The sequence below is a fragment of the Lucilia cuprina genome, chromosome 2 (genome assembly GCF_022045245.1).
Source record: "Lucilia cuprina isolate Lc7/37 chromosome 2, ASM2204524v1, whole genome shotgun sequence".
NCBI classification, from domain to species: domain Eukaryota; kingdom Metazoa; phylum Arthropoda; class Insecta; order Diptera; family Calliphoridae; genus Lucilia; species Lucilia cuprina.
Window position 1 is genome coordinate 50,631,208 of NC_060950.1, and position 12,752 is coordinate 50,643,959.

At 30.3% G+C, this 12,752-nt stretch overlaps 1 protein-coding gene across 2 annotated transcripts; it reads left to right on the forward strand.

Moving 5' to 3' along the window:
- The first annotated feature begins 660 nt into the window (after positions 1-660).
- Positions 661-12,166, forward strand: LOC111679121 (protein son of sevenless). Of its 2 annotated transcripts, none has more exons than XM_023440621.2 (16): positions 661-1,149; positions 1,206-1,369; positions 1,429-1,548; positions 3,559-3,696; positions 3,834-3,998; positions 4,072-4,512; positions 4,584-4,810; positions 4,879-5,006; positions 5,214-5,686; positions 5,755-6,198; positions 6,860-7,591; positions 8,406-8,522; positions 9,203-9,984; positions 10,910-11,135; positions 11,198-11,906; positions 11,981-12,166. In XM_023440621.2, exons 2-16 carry the CDS (start codon positions 1,247-1,249, stop codon positions 12,022-12,024), a joined length of 4,869 nt encoding a protein of 1,622 aa, XP_023296389.2. In that variant the 5' UTR covers positions 661-1,149; positions 1,206-1,246; the 3' UTR covers positions 12,025-12,166. The 2 variants fall into 2 exon arrangements, with proteins under 2 accessions (XP_023296389.2, XP_023296390.2); XM_023440622.2 differs by having other exon boundaries at positions 1,237-1,369.
- Positions 12,167-12,752: the final 586 nt, after the last annotated feature.

The following is a 12,752-nucleotide window of genomic DNA, read 5'->3' on the forward strand; positions in this document are numbered from 1 at the left end:
CACAAATATATTACATATTATTTAAATTTCTTAATTTTATATTAATAATTTTTGTTTTTTAATAGTACCACAAAGTACACAGAGAAAACATATATAAGCTACTGCTAAACAAAATAGTGGTGTTGAAAGAGATAGAGGATCTATAGTAAAATCTGTTTCTAAATAACTTTGTATTAAGAAAAAGGTCATGCGAAAAAGAAGATGCGTTTTACCCATAATAAACATCCCTAGTTTTTTATACATTAATAAATAATAAAATGCCAGCAAAAAAAATATGTTAAATATGTATTATTTTCATTACAAGTAATCGAATAATTTTTATTATATAATCGAAAACTCGATGTAAAAAACTAATAATATAAATTTTTATTGGAATAAATTTAAACATGAATAATTAACAATCGTGGGCGAAACATCAGAAAACACATTAAATAACTCCGAACTTGAAGCTTATGATCCACTTTATTTTATTTATTTCCCCAAAGATAATCGCTCGAATTGTGTATAAAAATAACATTGTTCTAATGTTGACGAGAAAATTTTAAATTTAGCACCACTGTTCATAGAATTTTAGTACCACTGTTGATTTTTTAGTATATTTTTGTACGAAATTATACAACTATGTGTAAAATTGAATCGATTTTTCATACAATTCACAATTTTTTTCAAGTGTTACAAAAAAAATAATTCGTAAAAGAATGGATAATGTTGAAAAAAAATATTTGTTTTAAAGAATTATAATCGGAAAAGCAGTAGCAATAAGCACAAAAGTAATTGCATTATAATTCTCTTAATATAATGTAATAGTTTGATAATTTTGTTATGAAAATTAAAACATATATTGAGCGAAGTAGTAAAATTATATGGGGAACAAGAAGCAGAGAAAAGAATATATAAATTGTGTATCCCCTTTGATAAATACTTTACTGGCTACAATAACTGCGGTCATTAATACAATCGTCGGTAAAATTTGATCTGTACATTTTTGTGTGCTTGTGTTTTTGCAAATTTCGGTTTAAACAACAATTAGTAGTTTTAATATAATAAAAATATACATTTAATAGTTAACTTATAAAGTACGACCGATCAATTCCATTATTATGGTGAATCTTAATGGAAACACTGCCGTCAAGTAGTGCATACCCCAAAGTGAGTCGGCGAGTGTAATTTTTGTATGTGCAGTTTATGTCTAAATGTATAAATAGTCTGTTTTTATTTCAATTAATATTTAAAAAGGAAAACTACAATGTTTTCCTTACAACACGGAGTCGGCGGTGGCGGAGGAATTAATGATACTGATGGATACGATTTCACTAAAAGTGAAAATGCAGCTCGATGGAGGGGTTTATTCACACCATCCTTAAAAAAGGTACGAATTAATTCACATTTTCAATTATATTCCTTTTAAACATGTAAATGTTCTTATAGGTCTTAGACCAAGTACATCCACGTCTTACAGCCAAAGAGGAAGCACTTATGTACGTGGAGACATTATGTCTTCGCATATTAGCAATGCTTTGTGCAAAGCCACTGCCTCATACTGTTCAAGTAAGTTTTTTTATACGGCATTCCTAAATTTTAACGAATTTCTATAAAAAATCGTTTTGGCTTAAGTTGGTTTTATTTACATTTTTAATTCAATTCAGTTTTGAAGGTAGCATTTTTGATTGTGAGTAAAAAATATGACCAAATCAATAAACTTATGTAGTATACAAAAATTTATTTAAAGTAATAACAATTGGACGAATATCAGAAATACAAAACCTTTGTAAATGAACATGTGTCCGGACGCCAGATACATGCCGGTATCTGGCGGCTGGATGTATAAGAAATACATACCAAGTGTTGGATTATTTGATTTAGATATATGTATTACCAATATTCATTCTTAATATCTGCTCTTTCCAATGTAGTTTTCATAGTTTCTATGTTAGGTTAACTGAAATTTTATTTAAATATGCTTTAACATAATCAGCAGTGAAGCCGCAAAAAAATATTTCATAAAAGTTATAGTAAATTATAATTTAAAAAATGTACATACATACATGAAAAAGTAGGTATTTCGCACACATTTTGGAAAACAAAATTGCATTTTCTTACAAATCTTGAAACATGTATGAGAACTTTTTAGGTAAATGCTAAAAATAATAATAAAAATTTTAAATTTTTATTGTAATTTTTGAGGGAGTCATTAATTTCCTAGGAAAGCAAACATGTTCCGTAACAAACTTTTTCATCAAGAGTATGGGCGTATCTTTATAAATTTTTATAGACGGATTCACGTAAACATTTTCATGAAGGATTTTGTATAAAGTCTAGGTTCAAATAAGGTCCTAACATTACGAAAATCAGCAAGAACGAACAAACGAACTTAGCTACTAAATTAATGTAGGGTACAATAATTGATAGATTTACCGTTAAATCATTTTTCTCTTCAAGAAAAATAATTCGCATAGATTGAAACTCAACTTTAAATTTTAATTGGTTTTTCCTGTACATTTTTTTAAAAGTTAGATTTTTCTTTAATGCCCTCCTTGTTGCTAAATGATATGTAGAGATATATGAAAGAAATCATAATCCAGTGTTATGAAATACATTTTCCTGAAAGAACTTGATTAGAATTTTTTAATAAAGCTCTCAAGAGTGTAATATGTGAAATAATATCGCCGTTCGTCTAAATTTTTTTCTAAATAACGATCTTGTTCTCCGGGTTTTCAATGTAGATCTCCAGATCTGTCTTGTTTATACCATTTTAGAGTCATAGGTGTAACAAGAGATTGCTGCATTATATTATTGATCTGAGTACAATATGATCAAAAAAATTATCGCGGGAAAAATAATCTACAAAAATTTTAAATTATTTTTCCCTCAATAAGCTCAAAATTACGGAATTCTTGAGACTAATTTTAAAATAATCAAAGATATTTTATTTTATTTTTTTTTTTTCAATCGTAGGACCAGAACTGTTCAGTACATTAATACACATCGATTGAGAGGTATTACTACATGAAATTCCTAAAAAGACATTTCCTGTAATACCTTTCATTCTAAAAATATATTCATATTTTTTCTTGAAGACGAAAATTCGAATTGGAATAAAATTCTGTTATAAAAGTTTACGTGAAGATAAAAAAATTATTTAAATAATATATGAAGCTAATAATTTTCAGAATTTCAGGATTTTTAACCCTCTGGGGGACCGACGTGGATTTTTTATAACTACATATTTTACTTACGTGGTGTCTACTAAACACCATTTTTGAAAGCTTATATTTTATAAGATCTGTTTTTGAAACCTACTTAAACTATTTATAGTTAGAGGTTCTAAGTTGTTATTTACTTTTTTTTTAACTTTGACACGACAATGCATGTTATACAGTGTTTATTAACATGTTACAAACTGAAAAATCAAATTTTTGTGATTTTTTGGTGTCTGTCAGACTACCACGTCAGTCCCAGAGGCTTAAATATTATGTACATATTTGTATGTATATTGATCAAACTAATTTGTAAATTGCAAAAGAATTTCTGAAAATTTTAATCTCTAATAAATTTTAGGATGTTGAAGAGAAAGTAAGAAAATATTTTCCTTCTCCAATTGACTGTTGGGCTCTAACTGAAGCAAAAGAAACGGCATTTTCCAAAAAACGAAAGTCTGTCTTACCAACAGAACGAGTACATACTATGCTACAAAAGGTAAGATTTCTATAAAATATACATAAACATACATAGTTTTATATATTACCATTATTATACAAATGGAAAAGTATTTTCCACAGTTTAACAAGCTTACCTTGATTTTGGTTTTCATGTTCTGTATTTTCCCTTTACAGGATGTTCTGCAATACAAAATTGATAGTTCGGTATCAGTTTTTCTGGTAGCTGTTTTAGAGTATATTTCAGCCGACATATTAAAATTAGCCGGGAATTATGTAAGAAAAATTAAACACTGTGAAGTTTCAAAGGAGGACATTGAGGTAGCAATGTGTGCCGATAAGGTAATCTATAATACATATATTATTCTCATAAAAACACAAATAGAAAATTTTATTTGTCTTTCACTCGTTTCAGGTATTAATGGATATGTTCTATCAAACGGATATAAAGGCAAATGTAATGTCTAGCCCCTTACCAACGCTGCCGGCCCAGCGCACTAGCACAACTTACGAAGAAGTTGTCAAAGATTTAATTAATGACGAAAAACAGTATCAACGTGATTTACATATGATCATTCGTGTATTTCGAGAAGAACTTGCAAAAATTGTCCGAAGTCCAAAAGAACTTGATCCTATATTTTCCAATATTATGGATATTTATGAGGTCACTGTAACATTATTAGGTTCGCTGGAAGACGTTATTGAAATGTCACAAGAGCAAAGTGCTCCGTGTGTTGGAAGTTGTTTTGAAGAACTAGCGGAAGCCGAAGAATTCGATGTATACACAAAATATGCACAAGAAGTAACTTCACAAGGATCGAAAGATGCACTAACGGCGTTATTGGCAAAACCAAATGTACGTTTAATGACATAATGCAACTTGTGTTAAATATATCTTATATATATTATTTTTGTAATTGTTACTAGGCAATGTCTTTAATGTCGGCTGGTCGTGGTTTTCGTGAAGCTGTAAAATATTATTTGCCCAAATTATTATTAGTGCCAATATGGCATGCGTTTGTATACTTTGATTATATTAAAATTTTAATGAAGTATAGTCCTTCGCAAGATGATATCGAGAGTTTTGAGCAAGTGCAGGGTTTGCTTCGTCCTCTTAGATGTAATCTTGAGAATATAGTAGCCCCGTTGCCTAAGTACATATTCTCTAAATTCATAAACATAAATAATAACATTAATTAACAAACAATATTTTAATTTACAGGGAGTCATACGTTGCTATGAGTAGTAGAGCTCGCCGCCAATTAGCTATAGAACGCACAAGAGAACTTCAAAATACAGTGGAACACTGGGATAAGGATGTCGGTCAAAATTGTAATGAATTTATTCGAGGTAATTTCAATCAAATATGTACAATGAAATAACATTCCAATATAAGATTACCACAACTGATAAATACGTCTTTTATGGATAAAATCAATACTTTTTATTACCATATACCTTCAGTATCTGTAAAAATAGTTTTTAAAATATTATTGTTTGTGATAAGTATGGTATATAAGATTAATATTTTTTGCATTTTTTTCCTACCTTATGTAGAGGATGTTTTGGGAAAACTCGGATCTGGCAAAAGAGTAGCTGAACGAAAAGTTTATCTTTTTGATGGATTAATGCTACTCTGTAAGCCAAATATGAAACGTCAAGCTAATTCTGCAAATACACAAGTTTTTGAATATCGACTTAAAGAAAAATTTTTTATGAGACGTGTCGAAATTAATGACCGTGCTGATACCGATGAATTGAAGAATGCATTTGAAATAGCTCCGCGAGTACAACCACCTGTAACACTTACAGCTAAAAGTTTTCAACATAAAAATGACTGGATGGCTGATCTTATAATGGTTAACACAAAATCAATGTTAGATAGAATACTCGATAGTATTTTGTTGGATATTGAAAAAAAGCATCCGTTACGAATGCCCAGCACTGATTTGTACAAATTTGCTGAGCCGGATAGCGCTGACAACATAGTTCTAGAAGAGAGAGAAAGTGCAGGTGTACCGCTTATAAAGGTAATTATAGTATACCAATGTTTTAATTAACAGGTTAATTTTTACGATATCTTAATTTTTAATTTCAGGGTGCAACCTTATGCAAACTGATCGAACGGCTAACTTACCATATATATGCAGATCCTATGTTTGTTCGAACATTTCTCACTACATATCGATATTTTTGTACGCCGCAAAATCTGCTTTCTTTGCTAATAGAGCGTTTCAATATACCCGATCCAAGTTTAGTTTATACAGATCAGAACAATAGCGATAAGGATCCTTTAAGCTGTGACACTGACAAATTGCATAAAAACTCACAACGGGAGGATTGGAAGCGTTATCGTAAAGAGTATGTACAACCGGTGCAATTTCGTGTTTTGAATGTGTTGCGCCACTGGGTGGATCACCACTTTTACGACTTCGAAAAGGACCCAACATTATTGGAGAAACTATTACAGTTTTTGGAAAGTGTTAATGGAAAATCTATGAGAAAATGGGTTGATTCTGTTTTAAAAATTGTTCAAAGAAAAGTAAGTAAAACATAAATACAAAAGTGCTTTTAATAAACAGTCGTGTTAGTTTAAAGCCAATAATCTCAAAAAAGGTTTAACACTCATTCATATAAAACCAGTAAATGTTAAAAGACTGATGCTGTTAGAAGTTTACCATTCCTCAGAGTTGTAAATGAATCATTCTTTTTTAAATTAATTCGTGAATTATTTGTGAATTGAATTAGCAAATTATGAATTAATTCTTTTTTTAAAAAATGAATTGAATGAAATTTCTGTCAATTCAAAATAATTTGGTGAAAATTAATTGCAATTCATTTCCAATTCAAATGCATTCGTCAAATGAATTGCAATTCGTTTTCAATTCAAATGAATTGCAATTTCCAACTCATTTGAATTGAAATTAAAAAAATTATTAATTGCCTCTCGAATATTAAATGTGTTTTGTCGTTCAGAGTATTTCAAAAAATTCTGCTCTTGAAATGAATTGGAAATTAATTGCAATTCATTTTTACCAAACTCATTCAGTTCTCATTTTTGTGACATGAGTTAATTCAAAATTGAGCCAAAATGAATGATTCATTTGCAGGCTTGCCATTCATCAATATCAATTTTAATTACAACTAATAAACAATTCTTATTATAACTACTTAATAATTCTATTTCAAAATGTCTATTTTAGACCGATCAAGAAAAATGCCATAAACAAATTACGTTTGCCTATGGCCATAGCCCACCACCTATTGAACATCATTTAAATGTTCCTGATTCAGAAATAACATTGCTTACCCTACATCCGCTGGAACTAGCAAGGCAACTAACACTGCTGGAGTTTGAATTATATAAAAATGTTAAACCTTCCGAACTAGTGGGTTCTCCGTGGACAAAAAAGGACAAGGAACAAAAAAGTCCTAATTTGCTCAAAATTATGAAGCACACGACAAATGTTACACGATGGATAGAAAAGTCCATAATTGAAGCTGAAAATTATGAAGAGCGAGTGGCGATGGTAACACGTGCAATAGAAATAATGATGGTCATGTTGGAGCTTAACAATTTTAATGGCATATTATCCATTAGTGCAGCAATGGGCAGTGCATCAGTCTATCGCCTAAAGTTAACATTTCAAGGACTACCGGCAAGATACGAAAAGTTTTTGGAAGAATGTCGAGAATTAAATGATGGACACCTTAAAAAATATCATGAACGTTTGCGATCAATTAATCCGCCTTGCGTGCCGTTCTTTGGTCGTTATCTAACGAACATTTTGCATTTGGAAGAGGGAAATCCAGATTGTTTGCCTAACACTGAACTTATTAATTTTTCAAAGCGAAGAAAAGTGTCTGAAATCATTGGTGAAATACAACAGTATCAAAATCAACCCTACTGTCTGATGGTGGATCCTAAAATAAGGGTAAATAAACATTTTTTTAAAGCATTATTATTCAAAAATATTATTTTAAAATGTACAATAAGATGTTCCGTGGACTACTTTTTAAGAGGAATACGATAGGTACGTTTCAATAAACTAAATGCGGGAAATAATAAAAAACTATTTTTTTTGAAAAGGTCATCAACTCCCTACATTGTCAAATTGGGTGTCGGAAATTTCGCAATTTTAAGTTTGTTGCAAAAAAAAAATAATTAAATTCTGTTAGTGTATTTCTGGTCCGCAAAACGACTCTTATTGTATTATAAGGGACATACAAATTTCAAAAAATTCTGAAATGGACTAAACCAAACGCTAAACAATTTTTGGAATATTTTTCTGCATGAGCTAAAAATTACGACAATTTTGACTTGACACCCATTTCGATAAAAAGCGAAAACAAAATGCCTCTCCAACCCACTAAAGATCATGTTGTGGACCAAATTTATTTTATAAATTTTTTAAATTATTTTTCCCGTAATCAGCTTAAAATTATGGAATTTTCGAGACATATTAAAAAAAATTGAAAATGTTTTAATTTTTAAAAATTACACTGAGGTCAGGATTTTCAATCGCTGGTAGGGGACTTTTGAAAATAAATATATATTTTATTTTTCTCATTTTCTCGTGTTCAGTACATTAATATGTATCGGTTGAGTAGAATTCCTACATAAAATTCTTAAAAAGGCTGTTTCTTGGGCACTTTAATTAACAATAACGTAGATGGAAATTTTGTGTTCTTAAACGAAGATAGTTAATTTTTAAAATTAAATAATTAAAATTTTCTTTTTTATTGCAGAATTTTTTAGAAAATCTGGACCCATTTAAGGGTATGTCAGACACAGACATATCAAACTTTTTGTATCATGAAAGTCTTCGTATTGAACCAAGAGGATGTAAACAACCTCCTAAATTTGTAAGTAAAAATAATATATTTATATATTATAATAAATTTAAAATGTTGTGTTTGTTTTCAATATATTTATAAGAAATAAAATGTTGTTTCGATATTGTGAAACAGGCGGTTAATATTTAATATCACGCATATTCGACTAAAATTTATTGAACATGAAATATTTTTATTTTATAGTTAGGTTTTTTATAGCATAAACAATTTGTATTGAACAAAATCACAGTTATTTCAAAGGGTTCAAAAAGCTCCAAATATTTTTTACATTCCGTCTGAAATTATCACAAAAATTGTGTTCGAATATTCGAAGTTAAGTTCGAAAAAAAGAAAAATTAATTTTTTCCTAATTATACAATTTATGTTTAAATTTTTGTTATTGTTTTCAAAACTTCGATATTAAGATCGAAAAATGTTTAACGGTTTTATAATAATATCTGAATAATAAAAACTAAAAAAAAACAAACTTCGAAAATTCAAAATTATGTTCGTAAATCAATCAATAAAAAAGTAGATGTCTTTGTAATTTATTTTTTACTTAATATGACGATATGTATGTACATATAAATTGTATATTTTGTGATTTTAATTAAACTTAAAATTTTACAAATATTACATTGTATCAACATAAAAAAATGACATTATTTTTTTTAACTATTAAATTGTTTACTTTTTTCATCAATTTGTAGCCAAGAAAATGGAGTTCTATTACACTAAAATCTCCGGGTATTAAACCTCGACGACAAAATAATACAAATAGTAGCGCTAACAATACTGGAAGTCATCCCACAAATAATGGCACACTAAATGCAATGAATGTTGTTCATTCTTTAACAACTCGTTCACATTCATTTGTACCAGCTTCAGAATCCAGTACTGTTGAACAAAGTTCACCTATCAATAGTGGCAGCGTAAATACTCACAATCAGAATTCGAACAATGTCCAAGCATTCTCGGTTTTCGCCAACGTTATAATACCAGAAAGAAACGGTTCCAAGTGGACTTCTTCATCTGCTTATAGTATTAGTAGCGGCAGTAGCCAGCAAATAACTAATAGTACATTTTCCATTGCCCCTGTTCCACCAGCAAGGACAGACATACTTCAATCAGAAGCGAATGGAGCAGAAGAGGCACCACTGTTGCCGAAAAAGCCAAACTCTGCATCTAGTTCACAGGCGGCGTTTAGTCCTACTTTTGGTGATGGTGGCTCAGGAACAATGTCAAGTTTAAATTCAGCTTGGAATGTATCCGATGATTGTATTGGGTTGCAGCAACAAACGGGCTCATTGACCAGCAGCAACATATACAATAACCAAGCTGAGACTGGCAGTGACAATGAGCCATTGCCGTCTCCACTACCTAGAGTAGTCGTGAGTCCACGACATGAAATTCATTCCACAAACAACCGATCTCCATTCCATAGTACAGCAACTTTAAACAAAACTAATTGCAGTTCATCAAGCCATGTTAGGTAAGTTAATAAAAGTTTATTTTTTTCATATAAAATTCATGTCGGATTCTATATTGAATTATTTGTTTGGTTTTTAATTGGTATTTAATAATCTGATTTAAATTTTAAAATGTAGTAAACTTAATACTTGTTACGGTCTTATTCATAATGGAACATAAAACACGAAGATTTACATCGATAAATTTAGTCTTGAACAATAGCACTGTACATTACGATTTTGAAGATTCTAAATATAATTTTCTCCCATTCTTCCAAACCTTTATAAGGATTATAATGTAACACAAAAACAACATTGAATAATTTGATAGTTTCCCAGATACATGAAATTTTGTATATAATTTATATGGAAGGCGCCAATACGCCCATTAAAAGTCAGCCCTTTTTTCTCTAAATGTTCACATGAATGTCAACATTTTTCATGTAAAATTTTAAGATTCTCAGATATACGAATTTTTCTAATTAATTAAAATATTTATATCTGAACATTGATAAACACGGTTGAATATGACTGTACCACCAGACATTTTCTATTATATTGCTTTTTAGGACTTTGTTGTTACACCCTTTTAAATTTCATGTCACTAAAATCTGAGTTTTTGACAAGAGAGTTCTGAAAATTTGTGACAACATGTATTTTGATGTAGTAGACATTTTTCAATCTAAAACTAGATTTTTTATTTTTGGATATTACGCCTTCATCCATTTTCAGTTAACTTTAAATAAATGGACAGTTCTCATATAAAAGTTGTTTTAACTAATAGAAGAACTATAAACTAAACTGGTGGTGGTGAAAATGTGGATTAGTGGTTTATTATTTATGAACTACATTTAATTTCAAATTCAAATTAATTTCAAATGTAAAATTATATTATTAATTTACAGTATTAATATCAAAATTTTGTTATAATTTTATTAAAAATAACAGCCCGCATGATGTCTTTATTGCTTCGTCGAGTCCTCAGTTTTCCGTAACAGATGTAACAGTAGATTTTAGCAATCCCACAGTACCTGTATCACCGCATGTAAATGTACCCACTGCAGCAAATGTAGAGTACCGAGCAGCGCCGCCACCGTTGCCCCCACGGAGAAAGGAACGCACTGAGAGCTGTGCTGACTTAGCTCAAAAACGTCAAGCTCCTGACGCACCAATGGTAGGGCAAAATAATATATAATAAGATATGAAATAATATTAATATGTCTTCCTTCATTATAGCTACCACCACGTGATGGTGAATTAAGTCCACCACCTATTCCTCCGAGAATTAATCAAAATCAGCAATACCATCACCATCATCACCATTCCTCTGGTACTAGTACTCGTGTCCAAACTAACGAATTTATGAGTGGTAATAGTTTGTTATTACCTAATACTAGCAGTATTATGATACGGCGTAATTCAGCGATTGAAAAACGTTCTGCATCTACGTCCGCATCTTCAGGCTCCTCAGCGTCGAATTCTGTTATGGTATTGACAGCTTCGCCCTCTATAATGACAGGTCCTCCAAATACGTCAACTGTGGTTCCGCATCTTAGTCATTTGAATACAACCACGGCAACAACAAATTCGGATGACCAATCGATATCGCCTGCGTTAAGTTCATCGACAACCACATCACCCATGACACCTATGACACCCATTTCGCCCCATATCCCTTCTGGATATCACAGTTCTGATCATTCACAATTATTTTTTAAAAACACAACATCCTCTACCTCCTTGTCATGTTCTCAACACCAACATCAATTTTCTTCAATACATCACCCCCAATACCAGCATTCACATTCTCATCATCACAATGTGCACGCTGCAGTTACTGCTATACACCCAAGATCGTCGCCAAAGGAATTCTCTCCCAAAAATGATGGTCTTCCCAAACTTCCACCAAAACCTAGTCTAAGCGGTAATATGTGCAACAATCCAGGTACTTATTTATGCAAAACTAAAATTCAATTTATAAAGTGCTTTAATTTATGCGTTCACTTTTTTATGTTTCAGATAAAGGTACGATGTTTCCTTACCCAAGTACAAACCAAGAATAATATAATATTTATGCCGGCGATGTGATATGGATGCAAAAACTATTGGTATTTACTCATCATATGTTATGTTACTGTAAATAAAAATTACATTATTGACCGTAGTAAATAATAACAATAAAGTATAACACTATTGTTAAAAAAATGTATTTTTTATTTTCACCGTAGAATAATTATTCATAGCATTAAAGTTGTTTTTTACCTCAATGCTGATTGTTAACAAAAAAGGGATTTTCTGAAATTGTGCAAGGTTTAAATATGAGTTTAACCTCATAAATTTTGCTAAAATGTTTTACGTCGTATTCTTTGTTTATTTAGTGATTTTGTCTAAAATTGAAAAATAATATATTTACACCACAAACAAAGCTCTAAAGGAATTCATTCCCTAATTCTTTTTTTGAAATTGAGTTACATTTTTAAGAATCCCGATGATTTAATTCCTAGAATTAATTATTAAAGCTTCCGATGTAGCTGAATTAATTCTAAAAGACTTAAATATTTTGTATTTTTAAAAACTATTTTCAATAAAAAAATATTTTTTCCAGTTCATGAAAATTAAACAAAATTCTAAATTAAAAGTGCTTTAAAGCTATTTAAAAAAATGCAGTTTTTTTTGTGGATAACTGCAATTCGCGTACGATCCTTAAAAGTGGCCAAAAAAGTAAGTTAAACATTTGAATGTTTTGACAAGTTTTAATTTCTCACAAGAGAGTCGAATTCACACTGCACTT